The sequence below is a fragment of the Zalophus californianus genome, chromosome 9 (genome assembly GCF_009762305.2).
Source record: "Zalophus californianus isolate mZalCal1 chromosome 9, mZalCal1.pri.v2, whole genome shotgun sequence".
In the NCBI taxonomy this organism is placed as follows: Eukaryota; Metazoa; Chordata; class Mammalia; order Carnivora; family Otariidae; genus Zalophus; species Zalophus californianus.
Window position 1 is genome coordinate 51,742,245 of NC_045603.1, and position 19,676 is coordinate 51,761,920.

The window sequence follows — 19,676 nt, forward strand, 5'->3', positions numbered from 1 at the left end:
TGAAAACGCATGATGAAGAGATTGCATTTGGAATGTTAAATATGCCTAGGTCATGTGACAATGTCTTCCAGTGTACGTTAGAATTCAGATGACTTGCAGGGCAGAAAGCATGCTCACCTCCTCATTCTCGATTTTGAGCGTGGCCAGTCGGGACTGCAGCTGCTGGTACCTGAGCATGAGCTCGGCCTGGACCGGCTGCTGGGCGCTGACCTGACACACCTGGGGGGAATCAGAAACCGCAGTTACAACAGGGCCACCAAGCTGGCCTCCAGAGGCACGGGTTTCCTACTTAGATGCTACATGAGTCACACGGATCCCCTCAAGATTCCAATGACATCTTTACTTTTAACAGCCACCTCAAAGCTTCAGTGTTAAATACGGACATGCTACATAAGGGGCAAGGGCAGAACGCAGCTGCATGGCCTGGACACGACGGGGAAGACAGCAGTTGCAGGAAGCTCCGCGGCATCTAAGAACGGGCCAGTTGCTGGAGAGGGAGCTCTGATGCTGATGTCTCACTGGTAGGATTTGGGATGATTAAGGGGCAGAGGGCAGAGTGCAAAGGAGGGCCCACATGAACCACAGAGGCAAAAGTAGGGGAGACAGGAGAGCCTACTGGCTGCAGTCAGATAGGTGACCGGGGTAGGTTACTAACCCTCAGCTTCCTTCTCTGTGAAATGGGGATACCAAGATTTCCTACACCGTGGGGTCCTTGTGGGGATGAAGTGAGTTCATGCACAGAAAGCACTTAGAACACTGCCTGGCACAGAGGAAAGACTCAGAAAATGTAACCATTGGCATCTTTCAACCATGGCTTGCCTTCCCAATATCAGCCAAATCGTGTGACTCACCATGAATGTGAAGAGGTCACTTCTTGTAATCTGATCTCAGTTACGGTTAAGGTCAAAATTAGAGCCTTTTAATTATATTAGTTATATTAAAATTGCACCAGAAACAAAGTTTCTTTTCATGTTCCTTGTCATAGAAATGCTCTCGGCAGATGGGGGTTTCCTTTTATGGAGTCCCCAGAACATCACCGAGATTATTGCTCCGTAGCAGAACTTGCTATAAAAAGGCGGCAACAGACTCACTTTATTAAAAATAATAGTAAAAAAAAGAGGGGGGGAAACTAACCCAATTGAAGTCACTTATCTGTGATATTTTATCATTCTATGTTTGACATATCCATAACTGAAAAATTGTAACAGTAATCATTTGGTTTTGGAAACATAACTCTGGGTGGGATAAGACATCTGTCTCTCAAATTCATGTGCTATCGGCATAAAAACCGCTCACCATTTCTCATCGAGTAATTTATCAGATCAAGCAAATATAAAATTGGGTTAGAAATACAGCAGGCACACACATATCTTATAAATCTTAACACTAGGTGTCTCAGAAAAAAGTATGACATTAAAGAAATCTGTCATTGCTATTTTATCTATTTTTAAAAACATACTGTCACCACAATAAGCTAACATTGAGTTTTTAATCTATGAGTATTGTTTTGCACAGCTGGAAGACCAAGTGCTATACAGTGTACTCATTAATTGGTTCTTCTTGTTTTCCCGGCTGCAGACGATAAAATATACCACTGCAACTCATACACAGCTTAGATGGATTTTCTTCCTTGGGTAAAATAGGACAGAAAGCTAAATTCATATAAAGAACCTAAGATATATCATTTCTAATGCTCATTTTACCAGTTTGGAGACAATCTGAGTCTTAAAAAATGTTCTGCATTTTCCCCCCTCTCTCCCGTGCTCCTGTCATTTACAATTATTTTTCTTTATTGGGATCTTTAAATGAAGATTACAAGAAGTCTTCAGAGAGATTCTGTTGGGCCAGCAAAATGTTTCATTTTGAATTTAAATTTGAATGTCTAGAGGTGGAGGAAGGACTAACTATCCTGAGACTGTGTACTGCTTACAAACAACTGAGTTTGTACATAGGTTTGGCCTCTGTAGGCATCTGAGTGCTCGACCCTTGCTTTGAAAGGTGGTTGTGGCTGGGGGCGGGGCGGGGCGGGGGAAGGTGGAAGTGGCTGATCTTAGGATATAACTAGCTAAGATCCCAAACAAAGGCAGGAGAGAGAACACAACTGGGAATTCTGACAACTCTTAGTAGGTTATAGCAGGTGAAGAGTAACTAACTAATACAATGAAAAGACAATTCATTAGTTTTAAAACAATCAATTACTGACCTCATCACCCATGTGAGACTGAAACTCAAACTTCATTGGTGGACAGAATGCAGCAGGGTACATCTCCATGAATCTCTGCTTATCACTCCTGGGCTCCAAGTTGTCAACCGCATTCTCAATAATGTCTAAGCCTTCATGTCTGGAAGTTTCAAGATTATACTCTGCAGACAGATATGTTCTCAGGGCTCTGTTCAGACTTGCATGGTAGCCAAGATCACAGCACTTAAAAAAATAAAAGAATACCATATATAGAAATTAACTCAAAATGGATCAAAGACCTACACGTGACAGCAACAACTATAAAATTCTTAGAAGAAAACATAGGAGTAAACCTTCATTATCTTGCATTAGGCATTGATTTCTTGGATAAGGCATCAAAAGTACAAGCAACAAAAGAAAAAAATAAATTAGATTTCATCAAATTTGAAGACTTTTGTGCTTCAAGGGCACTATCAAGTAAAACGAATACCCACAGAATGGGAAATTTTTTTGCACATCACGTATCTGATTTTAAAAATTTGTATTTAGAATAAAGAAATCCTACAACTCAATAATGAAAAGACAAATAGCCCAACTAAAAAATGAGCAATTGGACAGACATTTCTCAAAAAACATACACAAATGGTCAACAAGCACATGAAATGATGCTCAATATCATTAGTCATCAGGGAAATGCAAATCAAAACCACAATGAGATACTACTTCACACCCACTAGTCTGGTTATAATAAAGAAGACAGATAACAGGCATTGGGGAGAATGTAGAGAAATTGGAATCTTTTATATGCTGCTGATGGGAATGTAAAATATTGCAGCCTCTTTGGAAAAGTCTGGCAGTTCATCAGAGAGTGAAACACAGAGTTAACATATGACTTGGCAGTTCCATTCCTAGTAATATATATAAGAAAAATAAAAACAAATTTTCATACAAAAAAATTATACATGAATGTTTACAGCAGCATTATTACTAATAGCTGAAAAGTGGAAACAATCCAAATGTCCAACTAATAAATAAACAAAATGAAACCTTATCCAGTCATAACAAAGAAGGAAGTACTGATACATGCTACAACATGTAGGATCAACCTTGAAACATTATGTTAACTGAAAGAAACCAGCCACCAGAGACCACACCTTGTAGGATTCCATTTATGGGAAATGTGCAGAATAGGTAAATCTGCAGAGATAGAAGGTAAATTAGTGGTTGCTAGGGGATGGAGGAACTGGGGGGGGGGGTGGCTAAGGGCTGCAGGACTTCTTTTTGGAGTAATGAAAATATTCTGTAATAGATCGTGGTGGTGGCTATACAACTTTGAATATACTAAAAGCCAATTATAGATTTTTAATGAATGAACTATATGGTATGTGAATAATATCTCAAGAAAGCTGTTAAAAAATAAAAGCAGCAAAACCAAATACTGAAAGGAAATAATAAAAAACCAGCATTTAAATTTCTTCATGCTTACTGATACTATGATTTATTGAAATCCTTGTAGGACATAAACATACTAACTGTAATCTGGATTTTTATAATTTACTGATGACTCCATAATAATCCATACTCTTTCAGAAGTGAGAAGAACAGGTTTGAATCTGCCAAAAAAGTTCAGGACCTAGAATAAAATTTGTAGATAAGAAATGACTGCCAAAGTCCTTTTAGTGGACGTAGAATTTTGGGATTCTTAAATCTTCATTACCTTTAATTTGTATTTGCATTTATTTTTTCATGTTGCATTTTAAGAGAATATAACTGAAAAAATATAACTCTGGATATTGGTCAGTTATAAATTACTGAAAGAATTTTAAATTTATACATAGAAGCAATATAAATCTCTTTTATTTGTCAGAGAGAGAGAGAGAGAGAGAGAGAGAGCACAAGCAGGGGGAGCAGCAGAGGGAGAGGGAAAAGCAGGCTCCTCACTGAGCAAGGAGCCCGAAGCGGGACTTGATCCCAGGACCCTGGGATCATGACCTGACTGAAGGCAGACGCTTAGCGACTGAGCCACCCAGGCGTCCCACAATATAAATCTCTTAAAGAGGAAGTGGTCTAGAAAGGTACAAAACCAGGTCATCCCTATATTGTTCCAAAGCAATTCAATCAATTCAATTTGATTCAATTCAACCCACTAACTGGCCATCTATTAGGTGCATGGAAATTTGCTAGGCTCCAGGAATATGAAGACTAGAATATAGTAAAACATAATCTCCATTGTCAAGGAATCTGCATATAGGTTGTTCATTACTTTGCTATTAAGAGAGTAGTAGACCGGCACAAAGGAAGTAACCTCCATAAAAGGATGCATCCACCACGATATGAACCATCAGACTGACCTTTATGAAGGCACAGATTCAATCACTGACCTGTCCTTAAAAATGTCAACATATTTAATTCTACCCTCACCCTCCAATTTCAGAATTATTAAATTTGGGATTTTTCTATAGAGATATTCTAAAATCTCGCTATTTGAGGTATGGTCTGTAGACCATCAGCATCACCTGGAGCTTGCTAGAAATGCAGAATCTTGGGTCTCAGCCCTGACCTGCTGAATTAGAATCTGAAGCTTAAAAAAAAAAAGAAAATCCATAGGTGATATTATATGCACAGTGAAGTTTGAGAAGCACCGCACTAAAACATTGATTTAAAAAAGGTCCCATAACCCTGTCCACTGGGAGTACTGTTTCTCCAAGCGGGCAAGAGAATCAACTTGAGTAAATATTACTTGATTTAAAAAAGCAGAAAGAAGCTGCTGTATCAAAATTACAAATATAAGCAAAATACAATTGTGAAATGCAGCAGTCTCATCATTGGTACATTTTCAGTGGACTCAGCTGCACTCAAATATAGAGAATAATTTTCAGCTAATTAAAAAATTCTAGTCTCAGATGAGAAAAGTCCTCTTTTATTTCATTTGCTCCTCGAAATTCATAAAGGTTCTGTGTAGCCATTTTATACACATCAGAGGGACTGAAAAAAATTATTCTTTCAGTAATACCTCATCTTGTGCAAACATGAATTGGTAAAGGAAATGGGCCTCATTTCTCTGAAACGTACTAGTGCTTCAACACACCCAACTATTTTGAAAGAAGACCAATTCGGCTTGATTATAATGAAGCAGATCACATAAGCTGCTTTATTTTATGAGTAATGGTTCCCAATGGGAGTTAACAGAAAATTGACACTGAGGCAAGAAACAACCTAGAGAAAAGTCCCCCCTCTAAACCGAGTCTCTTTTCAGCTCAGAAAGGAAGAGAGGAAGAACAAAGGAAAAAGAGGAAGAAAAATAAAGAAATTCAACCCCAACTACCTAATTGAAGTAGAGTTCGGAAAAATACACGTTTTAAGTTTTTATTATTCCCAGACTTAAACAGTTTGCTCCTCAAATTTCTAAGAGTTGCTTCTTTGGGGAGGAAATGTCAAAATTACAACAGTACTCTGCATGCCACTCAGTTCACCCAGGTGGATTTGGTAGCACTGGACCCAGTAAGGTAGCCGGCTTTCATTGGTGGTTTCCTAATATGCTGGGGAGAAGTATGCATGTGGCTTTGTATCCAATCCAGAGGACCCCCTAGGTGTCTTCTGGACTTTGAATGCTATACCTCATGTGGAGGTTTCTGTGATGAGCTTGATGGACAATTTCCTTCTCTGATCCCTATGGAGCTTAACAGTCTGTAAAGTCACTTAATTAGCATGATTCTGTTACTTCTGATATGCAGTGTTTTCTAAGCTCTGGGTTTTTCAAGTGTCCTTTAAAAGAAACACGAATAAAATTCTTATTCAAGGTCTCCTGAGACAGCAAGGCCAGTCACAGAATCGCCTTTTTTTCTAAACTGGATGCTAAAATGACACTGGATATGTTAAGATTCATGATACTTGGTTAAAAGGCCTAAAGTAATTCTATGGAGGTTATGAATTATTAATGACAGTATGAAAGACCAGCTTCTGCACAGAGTTGAGTTATAACCCAAGTGCATTTAATGATGAAAATACATTAGAAACCAATAAGATATTTTACAAAAGCAAAACAGTGCTGTTCTGATGGATGAAAAACTGAATGGATACATAAAATTATGGATTAAAACTGGGGAAGGAAAGAGCATTGGAAGTAGGAGGGTATTTTTTTGGTTTTGTTTTATTTTTTAATATTCTAACAGCTGCCAAGATATATCCCACTAGGTATTATTAGTCTAAATCGCCACAGTAAGCTAACTTCTTTAGGCAAAAGGGTTGCAAATAGTTTCAAAAATAAAGATGAAATTCAGGTTTTGAGGATTGTGACAAATACTTCGACTTGTTCCAAAGGCTGAGAGGCCGGCTGAAATATACTTGGTGGTTACAGAGTCATGTATAAATGGATCACAGCTATTCAGGAAGATAACTTTTTGTTTATTTGTTTGCATAAACTCTTAAGACGTAAGAAGTCCTATTGGGTAGAAGGTGGGTCCTAGATGGGAGTGAAGATAATGGAGCTCCAATGGAAACAAGTCCCACCTACGTGTTTCTGAGCAGTAACAGCCAATGGCATTTGCAGGGCAGCCCCAGCAGTGGCTGGAGGGCAGCCCCGAGCTTCTATGTGACTGCAGAATTAAACAGTTTTCATGAGAATGGAGAGGGAAGGAAGTCTTCTGCAGAAGTATTCCACTTTAACTTCATCATTCCTGCCTCCATCAGAAAGGCTTCCATGATCTTTTGCCCTGGGTTCCATCTCTGGCTTTTCATTAATAAGCTTTGGCTTTGACCATTCCAGAGTCATGGACGTTGGGTAAAGACTTGGCCTACCCCTTGTTTTGAGTCTTTCTACAATAGTGCAACCTGAGCAAACAACTGCAAAAACAGCTTTCACATAACCCTGGGTAGGCTTTCCAAGGACCAGAAAAAGTTAAGTTCACAGCTTTTGCTGCAAACGAAGAAAGTTGATTTCTTCTGAATAAATTATCTTTGTCCTTTACTATTTTCCTCTCTAGCTACTATTCAGTGCTTCACCTCAGAAACCACAAACTTGTTTTGTGAGGGATGGGCATCTCATGGGACTGGACTGGATGTTTAAAATTCTACAGGCATCTTTTACACACACATGCTCTCATGTCTGGGTTCCTGAGAGTCCATAAAGAGCTGACAATTTAATTCTTGCTGCTGCTTTAATAACCACGGCCAAACATTTAGCAAAACTTGTTTTAAGTTTCTTTTGTGCAACAAAAAGGCCAAAATGTACACTGAAATGGATACAAAGTAGGAAACAGGAGGAGAATGGAGGTCGCACATGCCTGCGCCGATGAGTAGGACCAATAATCATTTGTGGCCTAATGCAGCTCCCACTCCCATGGGCAATCATTTCTTTCAGAGAAGTTGCCACCAGACGCATTTTTCCCCAGGCCAAATCTCTATAACTATGCTGAATCAAATCACAGAGGAGGAGAGAGAAGAAATAAAGTAAGCCCAAACAAACAGGCTGGTAAATGCTATGGAGAAGATAGAAAAATAGGGAGTGCTGGGGGAAAGGGTGTTGTTCTTTTTTACAGGGCAGCTGAGTGCAACATGAATGAAAAGAAGGACTCTATCTGGCAAAGCTCTGGAAGAGTGTTCTAGACAAAAAGTAGAAAGGCCCAAGGCAAGGGTCTGGGGAACGGAAAGGCCAACGTAGCCGAAGCATGGTAACTAGGAGGAAGCTGAAGAAGATGACACTGAGTGGCAGGTGGGCGCCAGTTCACATGGGTCTTGGTGAAGAGTTTAAATTTTATTCTAAAGACAATGGGGGGCCTTTGGAGAGTTTTAAATAGGGATCAGCAGGTCTAGTTTATCTTTTTTAATAACACTGGCTGCTTGGGAAGAGAATGGATTACTGATTAGAAGGTCTTAGAAGCTGGGTGCCATCTCAGAAAGCTAAGTGCAGGCAGGAGATGAAGAGCTTTGTCTAGGAGACAGTGCAAGCAGCAAGAAACAGCAGGTTTGGGATATTTAGGGGACACAGATGACAGGATTGTCTGATGCATTTATATGTGGGAAATGCAAGAACTGGGTTTTCAGTTTGCACAAATGGGTGGAAAGGTGTGCCACTTACTGAGGTGCAAAAAATGGTTAAGAAAAAGTTGTTATGTGTGTGAAGAATGAGGACGATGATAGGGGCAAATGGGTATAAAAAGTTGAGTGTATGACATGTTCAAGATACCTATCAGACATCCAAGTAGAGATGTCCAGTAGGCAATTGGACATACAAATCTGAAGTCCTGGACATCGATCAAGGCTGCTGATAAAAATCTAGGAGCCATCATGTGGTATTCAAGGCAAGGGACCAGGAGGTAGAAAGCCAAGGAACATGCCGTAGGTGACTTTCAACATTCAGAAGTCTGGCCAAGATGGAGCACTGAGCACTGGAGACCGAGAGCAGCCTATGCTGGACGTGGAAAACAGGTGGGTGCAGTTTCTTTTAACAAAAGCCCATGGCATCTCCACTGGAAGGAACTTTTAAAGCCATCTACTTCAGTCATCCAACTCATTTCAGTTTTTAAATACGCCTTCAATCACAAAGGGATAAAAACATAAATCAGTTTACATGATAACTACACTACCCTAAGCCATTTACCATGATCTCTTATCATCTTCCTAATAAAGGTTCAGGCCTAATGGGGACTGCAGTATTACAATTTGGCAGGTTTTCATGGATAAATCTAAATACCATTATGTATGGGGCTAAGTCTAATTAAGAAAAATCTGAACTCTGAGTAAGTTGCTTTTTAATTAAACACATGTCTCTAGAGACAAAAGGATAAGGCTAAAAGCTTTAGGACAGCTGATTACTTAGACATGATAGAGTAAACACGGCATGGAGTATATGATGTAATCTAATTTCAATTTCATTCTGTATAAATGGCTAATAAAATACATGACAGATACCTTTACCAAGAAAATGAGCTGCAGTAGGGGATTATTCTGTTGCCGTATGCTACAAAAGTTACAAAGATTATCCTTCAAACTCCAAAGTGACCTGCAAACTTTTACAGGGAGTGACTGGAAACCGTGAAACTCTACTAAAAGGATAACAAATACTTTATTATCACTGGGCAGATGCCCTGGGACAAAGCACCAATGGAATTCTGCTGTTGAGGACTTTGTTTCTCTGAATGCCTTTTGAGGGTGGGCAGGTGTGGAACTGGACTGAAAGAGGCTACATTACCAGTTGTTTGAAGAATTCCAGATATACAGAATGCTGAATTTGATTGGATTATGGGAAATAAGACTTGTACTGTCCTCTTAGCAAATTATAATCACTTGAAAATTTCAGCATTCAATTACAAATATTTGTTGCCTGCATGATTTTTCTTCTGGGTTGTAAAGCTAATGCATCCTAATTCTAAACAGAATAAGTTACAGCCTTTTTTGCACTTATTGTTGGAGATATTAATGATTACAAATGTGAAACCTCTGATTTATAAAACTACAATCTATTTTCCTTTATAATTATGCCTTTATTCTCCCAAACGAAGTAAATTTCCTTTGGCCAATATTTGCAATATATTTCTTATTAATTTGTACTTATTCTTTTTTTAAAAGATTTATTATTTGAGAGAAAGAGAGAGTGCACGAGCATGTGAGTGAGGGGAGGGGAAGAGGGAGAGAGAATTTTAAGCAAACTCCCCGCTGAGCTTGGAGCCGACTTGGGGCTTGATCCCACAACCCTAAGACCATGACCAAGCTGAAATCAAGAGACCGACATTCAACAGACTGAGCCACCCAGGTGCCCCAAATTCGTATTTCTTCAAGTGACATAATAAACATCATTTTGTTGTGAAATTAACTCTGTGTCCCACTTCCCACCTGACTTCAAACTAAGAGACTGTTACTCTACAAACTAAAATTTACCTTGGACCTTCTTCTACCTTATTAATTTGTATTCTAAAAAAGCATTTTGCTGACTGAGGTAAATTATAGCTCAGTTTTGAGTTACAAATTAGTGTATTTCCGATTTCATAGGATCTAAACTCAAGAAGTTTCAGAATACCCATAGTTTGTTGCAAGGGGCAAAAACTTAACAATATCATGGGGTAATCAAAGTCACATCACCCCAAACTAGTGATGAGTTTTAGCGTCACTATTGGTGGGTTAAGACACAGCAACATCACCTATGGTGTAATCTGTTGCAAAGTGCGTAATTTGAACTCATCAAGCCTTTATATAATGTTCACTTTGTAGGAAATATAGGAAACAGAGAAACAGGCTAACTGACACCACAAAGAATAGAGACAAATTCAGAAGCTGAGATGTTCTGAAGAACAACTGTTCATGTCTCCTCAACAAGGGATTTTGTTAGATTTAAGGAAAAAAAAAAGGACTAAAGGAACACATCACCCAGATGCAACGTGTGATCCTCAATTTGGTCTAGTCTAGACACACTAGCTGTGAAATGTTTTTTTGGGGGGTCATAAAAAGGAATATGGTCTGGCTATTAGAGGAGTTAACAATGTTCTGAAATGGAAAGATGGGGGTCAATGATTGAAAAAAGTAGTTAAAAAGCTGTATAATATGATTTCATACTCTTCTGGTATAAAAATGTATATATACGTGGACACAAAAAAAGTCTACATGTTAACAGTGATGATCTGGGGTGGTAAGAAGGTGATCATGTTATTTTTGCTTATAATTTTTTTCTAATTTCTACAATGTACATGTACTAATTCTGTAATAATAAAAGATTAGTTTTAAAACACAAATTCTAGGGGCCTGGGTGGTTCAGTCAGTTAAATGTCTGCCTTCAGCTCAGGTCATGATCTCAGGGTCCTGGGATCAAGCCCCACGTTGGGCTCCATGCTCAGTAGGAGTTGGCTTCTTCCTCTCCCTCTGCCCCTCCCCCCCTACTCATGCTCATGCCTTCTCACTCTCTCAAATAAAATCTTTTAAAAAATAAATAATAAAATACAAATTCTATGGAAAATTTGTATGACTGTTTTTTTATACCAATAGATCCATTCATCATGGTCTAGCATAGGAAATTTATAAGAGACAGATTAATGACATGAGTAGAAACCAAGGGAAACTGGAGATGTATATAAAGAAGGTCTCAATTTGAGTTCTTATTTATATTGCTTTGATTCAGTCAAGACACATTTAGTATCTTCCATGTCACTTCACATATAAAACGTTAAGCATTAAAAATGTTGGCTTGACTTTTTCTCATTAGAGAAATAACTCTTCCAATAATTATTACATAGCTCACTATAAAAGTGATTTTGCTAAATAAGCTCACAAAGCATAAAGGATTCTAGATGCCTTTGCATAATAATCAGTCTTTCTTTTTCACAAGGAAGGGTCAAGCCTAATGGTTTTTAGGATCACCACTATATATGCAAATTACATCCCTACAAAATAAGCAGCCATTTTAGAAGGTACACATTCACACTCTGACTGCCTTCAAAGTGAGTCAATGAATGCATAATTTTCACCAAGAGAGGATTCAGTATCAGTTGACTATGACAACAAACCCATTTCTTGTAAAATTCATAGTGAAGTTGTATTATCTGAGAATTACTTCCATTTTAAATGTAAGGCTGATCTTTTAAAAGTCCATCTTTTCTTAAAATTGAAAATTACTTGATATATTTAACCACTACTTATTTACATCAGAGTTAATTAGATTTGGAGGTTAAAAAGTCTGAGTATGAAGCCTACCACTTACTAGCTGTGTGACCTTCGACAAGCTATCCAGCCTACATAAACCTCCGTTCTTTGCTCTATAAAGTGCAGAAAATAGTATTTACCTCACAGGATTTGTGACGATTTCATGAGATTACGCTTGGACACCTGCCTGTCACACAGTAAGAGCTCAATAAATATCTATGACAATGAAGATGACTCTCCTGAAGTGCTAAGCCTGTCCTATGGGTGCCATTAGTATTGGGGATGCTATACTGTCCTTTCCACAACAGGCATCTCAGTCTTAACACACGTGACAGAACCACTGCTCCCTGCCCTTCGACCCACATCTCCCCATGGTCCCCACCTCTGTAAAAGGCACCACTGTTAACCTAGTTACTCAGGACCTGAGCTGAGGAGTCTGTTTATCCCTCTTTTCATCTACTATATCAAATTCCTATTCAGTATATTTTGAATCCAACCAACCACTTCCCACAAGTCTCTTGCTGCCACGCCAGTCCAAATCAACACCATCTCTAGCCTGGACAATTGCAAAAGACTCTAGATATAGCTCGCTGTTTTCACTCTCATCACCTCCCTTGGTCTGTTTTCCACCCAGATGCCAGAGTGAGTCTCTAAAATGTAAACACATGATGTCACTTCCTTGAGTAATCCTTGAGTAAAATCCTTTAGTGGCTTTCCACCACACTTAGGACACAAAAGACCCTAAGTAATTTGGCTTCTGCCTACTTTCTCTTCCAGAACCTTCCTCCTTGCTTACTCTGCTCTGGCCATACTGGCCTCCTGCTTTGCTACTTTTTGAGCATCTTGAGCTTGCCAAACACGCCACAGCCTCTATACCCTGAGCCTTGCCAGTCCTGTATGCGGGATTCCTTCCCCATCTAGGCATGTGGCTCTCCAGCTCACTTTTCTGCTCAAATAGCAGAACCAAAGGCAGCTTTTCCTGAATGCCATCAAAGGAAGCACACCAATAGTGGTTTTATTTTTATTTATAGCATTATCACTACTATATAATGTGTGTGTGTATATGTAAATATGTCTATGAGCTGATGCCTCAACTAGTACACAAACTCCTTGAAGACAGGAACTTTGTTTGGTTCATTGCTGGATCCCCATCGTCAAAATTAGTGCTTGGTACCTTGCAGGTGGTAAAAAAAACAAAAAAACAAAAAAACAAAAACTTTTCAATACATGGAGACTTTTCCTCGTGTTAAACTGGCTCGGGTCTAGCCAAGTAATCCAAAAATAAGCCCTAAACCAAAAAATAAGCAAGTGGAGTAGTTACAGAGAATTAGTTCTATATTCCATACATTTCGCAGAATCCCTACAAATATAAGTTTGAAAACGGGGTCATAAAAATTGTTCATTTTTATTCAAAAAACTGAGCAGTCTAGCAGGAAAAATTCCTTTCATTCATCAGAGTGCTAAAAGAAAATTAATTACTTGATTAAAATACTGATAAGAAAGGAAGACAAAAAAGTTTTCCTGGGTTTTATTTATTAAAGGGTTCTGTATAAAGAAATTATGATAGTATGAGATAAAAACAGTTTTTAGACTCAAAAAAGGGGCACATCAGAGTGTTAATAAACCAAAAAATAATTTCCTTACTTAACAGTTCTTTTGCAAAAGTCCCAAACTGTGGCTCTAATATAGCTAAATTCATGAGACATTCACCACAAAAATAAAGTTGCTTTAACCTACTGTATATCTAAATTATGATACTATGAGCCACAGGAAAAAAAAACTGATCTTAAAACTTTTGAATTCAATCAATACAAAGCAGCACATGAGTAAATTTCCAGCAGATAACTCTCTGAACCTCTATCACTTCTCTGTGCTTTTCTAAAAACACAATGCTTTTTTTCTTTTATTTGCAGAGATGGACATTTTTGGACTGGGATTTCTGTTTCACCTGTGTGGTCTCCTACAGTGCTGGAGGTTTTCTGAATGAAAGAATGATCAGAGGGTTAAAAAAAGCTGGGGAGTAACAGCAGTAATCACTCATGGATTTGATAGCGCACATATATACTTGGAGAGGTTTTTTTTTTTTTTGAAGATTTTTATTTGAGCGAGAGCGAGAGAGCGAACGTGTGCACACACGTGCGTGCAGAAGGGGGGGTAAGGGGGCGGGGGAAGGGGCAGAGGGAGAAGCAGGCTCCCTGTTGAGCAGGAACCCTGACACAGGGCTCCATCCCAGGACCCTGAGATCATGACCTAGAACCAAAGGCAGACGCTTAATCGACTGAGCCCCCCAGGTGCCCCTATACTTGGAGAATTCTAAATGAGCCCAAATACTGCCTTTGATAGCATATCCTCAGAGAGAAAGTACAGCGTTAGATAAATTTATAAACGTGGTTTAAGTCCACTCTACTCTGCTTACAGTATTTACCACAACTAGGAACAAAGCTATCATGTCTGCAGTCATTTAGTTAACATCTGTCTTTTCCACTTTGCATTCCTAAAGGTTAAGATCGGTATATGCTTGGGGGTGGGGGGATGGGTGAAACAGATGGATTAAGGAGGGCACTTGTGATAAGCAGTTGGTGATGTATAGAACTATTGAATCACTATATTTTACTCCTGAAACTCATATAACACTGTTATGTTAACTAACTGGCGTTAAAATACAAACTTAAAAAAAAAAAAAAAAGAACTGTATATGCTTCTCACAGCCTGAGCACCTGACAACGGTTAAGACCCAAGAAACGTACTTTAAAGCAATGAATGTAGTTAGGGCTGTGCAGCTGCATAATTTAAAAATGATGGGGTCCCCTTCCTAGCTGAGTTTCCCAGGCACTCATAGCTTCACAGAACCTAATAATTTGCTTTTCCTTCGTTTTAGGATACACTTTTTCACATGCATCTTATCATCGATAGTGTGTTAGTATCATGTATAGTTTAATTGGCAACAGTTTCTCCTTCTGAGTATTACATAAAATAACATTGGTTTGAGAAATGATGTTGTTTTCGAATCAATGAAATATAGTTATTGCTAATTACATCTTAATATGGAAAATATAGGGGCGCCTGGCTGGCTCAGTTGGAAAAGTGAGTGACTTGATCTTGGGGTCATTAGTTTGAGCCCCACATTGGGTGCAGAGATCATTAGAAAAAATAAGTTAGGGGCGCCTGGGTGGCTCAGTTGGTTAAGCATCCGCCTTCGGCTCAGGTCATGATTCCAGGGTCTTGGAATCGAGCCCCACATGGGGCTCCCTGCTCAGCCGGGAGCCTGCTTCTCTCTCTGCTCCTCTCCCCAGCTCGTGCTCTCTCTCTCTGGGTCTGTCTGAAATCAATAAATAAGATCTTTAACAAACCAACAAAAAAAACCCCAAAAAAGTTAAAAAAATTTAAAAATATATGGAAAATATAAAAATTTCAAGTACTTACGTCAATTAAATCTGAAAGATCATGAATATAATACTTGAAAACTGAGGCATTGGTTGCTTCAAGGGTTAGGAGATATTCATTCCGTGCCTTAATCGATTTTAGCTTATTTTCTGAATACTTTGCTTGTCTCTGGAAATGAAGATGGTCCAGGTATCGAGAAAGACAACAAAGTCATTTAGTCAGAGAAACATACATGACTTTCTACTAATTCAAACAATGGATTCTACATATGCCAATGACCTTAGAAGTTCTCTGAGAAAAGTACATTATGAATCTGAGTTAAGTAACTAAAAGTACCCAGCAATGTATTTGGGCTTCAGGCCCAACTGCAAGGAAACCTCTTTGTGAATATTCAAGTTCTCCACGCTGTGTATTGAGTACTTGGCATTCAACACTAAATGATGTCCAGCTGTTAGTCCATGATTTTTATGTTTCTTAAACGTTTTTCATTCCCGTGGGAGGAAATGCATGTCATTTCACAATTTACAACGTGCGTCTATCAGTTAGTCCATCAGTGTTCTTAGTATTGTCACCTGAAGTGAGGACAGAAAGGCTCTGTGATGTTTTTTACTTACTTTTTCTTTCATTTTTTCAATTTTCTTTACAGAGCTTCGCCGTTGATGTCTCTCTTCCAGTCTGATATGAAAGACCGGATCACCAGACCTTCCGATTTGCTTTTCTTCTTGTTTCTCAGCCTCTTTCAGCTTGCTCTCTGCACTGATGCTCTCTGCATGATACATATGGTATGTTTTCATCACCTGTGAAAATGTGACCCAAATTGTTACAAGATGCCTGTCTGTAGTGAATGGAAGCCCTTATGTGAGGAATATGTTAAAAATATCACCTTCCAACTGGCAGGGGGAGAGCCAGATTGTTAGTCAAATAGATGAATTATGGACTATTGCTTCTATGTAAAGCAAAGAGAAATATGCAAATTCACTTGCCAGGAAGAGGCACTTAGGGGACACGCTTTGATGAAAAAATGATTTAGAGTCTTATGCATGCTTTCAGTGCACTTGAAGAGTTCCCTTAAGCTTAGAAGTGTTCTCTAAAATCTCTGCATTATTAATCTGCAGAATAAACCACTACTCATGGATAAATTTTACCCCAGTTTTGGAATTCTAAAAAACTCCAAATTAGTACAGCTCTTACTAAAGAATTGTTTTTTTTGCATAAAATCTACTGATCAAAATACAAGATGTAAATATTAAGGTTCATACATAGTTTCAGTTTAAAAAATTGTTTTTCTGAGCACAAAGTAATATTTTATGTTCAATGTAGAAAACACGACACAAAAAAGAACATAAAAAGCAAGCAGAGATAACAACTGTTAAGATTTTTGGTACAGCCATTTGGTCTTTTTCCTATGAAAACACACACACACACACACACACACACACACACACACTCTCTCTCTCTCTCTCTCTCTCTCTCTCTCTCTCTCTCTTCATTTGAAAATGACACATATTTCTCCTTTTAAAAAATTTGTACCATACTATATGAACAATCTCTAATCTCCTCTCACCTTTTTTCACTTAATATATCAGAACACTTTTCTGTATCACTAAATATTCTTCTAAAATATAATTTTAAGGGCTGAATAATATTTATATGACTGGGACATAGCTTGACTAATTTCCTATTGTTGAACATTTTAGGATATTTCAACGTTTTGCTTTATAAATGAACCTGTGCTAAAACCCTTGATATACATCCTATCTTATTTCTTCTCTTAGAAATGCTACAATAAGATGCATTTTAATACATTTAGGAATATATAGAAAATAAAATTTTGTAATGTATCCTTTCCATGTATGCTGTAAACTTACATAAAGAATTCTCAATTTAAAAATTTTAAAAATTAAAAAATTTTAAATCCTTAAATATTTTGGTTATATTATTGTCACAGAAATATTTATGCACAAAATTATCACATTTCCTATGGCACATTTTTAAAAATTTTATTTTATTTTTATTATTTTTTAATTAAAAAATTAAAAAAATTTTATGGTACATTTTCAGAAGGAGAACTGCAGAGGTAAACAATCTGCACAAAGCCTTTCGAGGTTTTTGACACATACTGCCAATTTAACACTCTGCTATTTTGAAAAAAACTTGATCTATAGAGTTATTTCCCAAAGCATTTAGAAAACATGGATGATATTTCAATAAACATTTTTTCAAATAATAAGTATATTTACTCTTATAATATCTACCATATCTGCATATAATCCCTGTACTCGTAGATAGAGTAACAGTCACAGATTTTAGAAGATTTTACCTGAAAATCAGTTTTCCAATATAATTTCTTTTCTTTTTTTTTAGATTTTATTTATTTATTTGACAGAGAGAGACACAGCAAGAGAGGGAACACAAGCAGGGGGAGTGGGAGAGGGTGCAGCAGGCTTCCCCACGAGCAGAGAGCCCAATGCGGGGCTCGATCCCAGGACCCCGGGACCATGACCCAAGCCGAAGGCAGAGGCTTAACCCACTGAGCCACCCAGGTGTCCCTCTAATATTTCAATCTGCTTTTATAAGGAGAGTCAGACATCTGGGCCATTTCTAAATCTTGTTTATTTTAAGCACAATTATACTGCTTAAAAGAGACAACACAGGTAGGCTATGACTCCAATTCAAGAGACATATTAAGGAACAATCCAGAACTTAGCATCCAAACATCAGTGGTGGCACTTTCCCATAAATTATGTTAAACCCTCATCCACATAAAATGGATTTTATTTCATTTATAAATAATCCATAAATTATTCAGAGCCAATTTTATAACTGAAATGTAGTTGTTTAGAAGAGATTTAATGTAACATTTTGAAGTAAGGAACTTGATTTTTTTTTATTTCAAAAGATGAGTTTTAAAATAGTTTGGGAACTGGAAGCATCACTGGAATGTATTTATTTAGGTTGAAGCATATGAAATTGCTGTTTTGGTAGGTTACAGAAAAGGTAGAGAGTCAGCACGTTCTTAAGAATGGTTCAACTTAATACACATTCTCAAGGTGACTATTTGAAGTGTAAAACATGGGGTCAATGAAGAGATTTTACTTATTTTCATAAAATCTGATGATGTCTTTCCTTCAAAATGTAAGCTAGCAAATCACATTAAAGGCATTGCTGAACAAGAACAAGGTAAGGACGAAACTGCAAAGTCGTGGCAGCTTTTCCTGAGCTGTGTGTAATTGCAAAGTTACCTGCTTTTGGTAATTATCAAACCTGTCCAGGAGAAGTTTGGTTGGCTACCGCAGTTCAAAAGAAAAATAAAATAGCATTAAGCAGCAGCTGGGCAGCTGGGGAATGAAAAGGGAGTCACCCTACAGCTGGGCAAACAGTGAGGTCAATGAATCTACTACACACCTTCCATTTCTAGGCTTGGCTCTGTTTGTACACCCTGCCTGAAGCAAACCCACATACCATTTGGGTCCTGGTTCCAGTTACATCTTTAAAAAGAGGGTGGGAAAAAACTCAACAATAACTCTCTCTCTCTCTCAGCTGTCTATATTCTTCTTGCTAATAGCCAAAGGAAGAAACGAGAACATGTGACTCCCATCACAGAGAGATGAAAAGGCATCCCAGACAGCCCTGGGTATCTGAGAATTCTTTTCTTTTAAATACACCCTGAAGAAAAGACTTGAACTCTTGCTTTATTTAGATGCTGAGGACCTGTGTAAGCAAGTAATCTGCACAAACTCAGCCTTATGAACTAAGGATACTGAGCTGGCTGCCAACATGGGTTTCTTATAAACTAGTCTAGATTAAAAGGAAAACATTCTTGACCTAACACTAGCAAGAAAAGGGTGTAAATATCCCATCATAACGTGGTTCAGAATGATAGCTGAGGATTTTCTACCCAGTTCAATGGTAATTTCCAGAAGGAAATTTCTTTGTTCAGTTTTCCACTACTAAAATGTTAACAAGGACAATGAATGAATTTTAAAAGTTGAGGAGAAAAACACTAAAAGCTTTTTGAGAACTCTAATTGCAGATAATGAATGCAAGAACAAACTACATTATTTAAAACGTAAGCTGTTGACAGAAGTTAAATGTGTTTTGTATTTAAAATAAAATAAGTTTTCTCTTTTTCAAAGAAGTAGAAGAAAGCTTTTATTTTTTTAAAGGTGAATTTTGAATACATACTGCAAAGAAAATAATCGCTTCTCCATCAGCTTAATGCAAACACAAGCATTTGCATACCAAATGACATGATAGGCATATATCCATTTAAATGTACTCCAATAGCATATTTTCCTATTTGAATTCTTCTCTACTAAAACCTCATGCATAATTCTCCATTGAACACACTCAATTTATCTTTCCTACTCCATCTTTTCTTAACTGCAGAAGAATATAGTGAAATAGATTTCTTTGCAATTGTGAAATCCTATGCAAAAACTTTTGCACAGAAGCTGTTAATATTTTTTTCCTTACTGACAGA

At 37.8% G+C, this 19,676-nt stretch overlaps 1 protein-coding gene across 1 annotated transcript in view; it reads right to left on the reverse strand.

Moving 5' to 3' along the window:
- SRGAP1 (SLIT-ROBO Rho GTPase activating protein 1) overlaps window positions 1-19,676 on the reverse strand; it is a 265,860-nt gene that overhangs the window by 69,675 nt on the left and 176,509 nt on the right. The window contains 4 exon segments of the mRNA XM_027593051.2: window positions 118-219; window positions 2,204-2,425; window positions 15,233-15,361; window positions 15,808-15,990. Coding sequence (XP_027448852.2) covers window positions 118-219; window positions 2,204-2,425; window positions 15,233-15,361; window positions 15,808-15,990 — 636 coding nt within the window.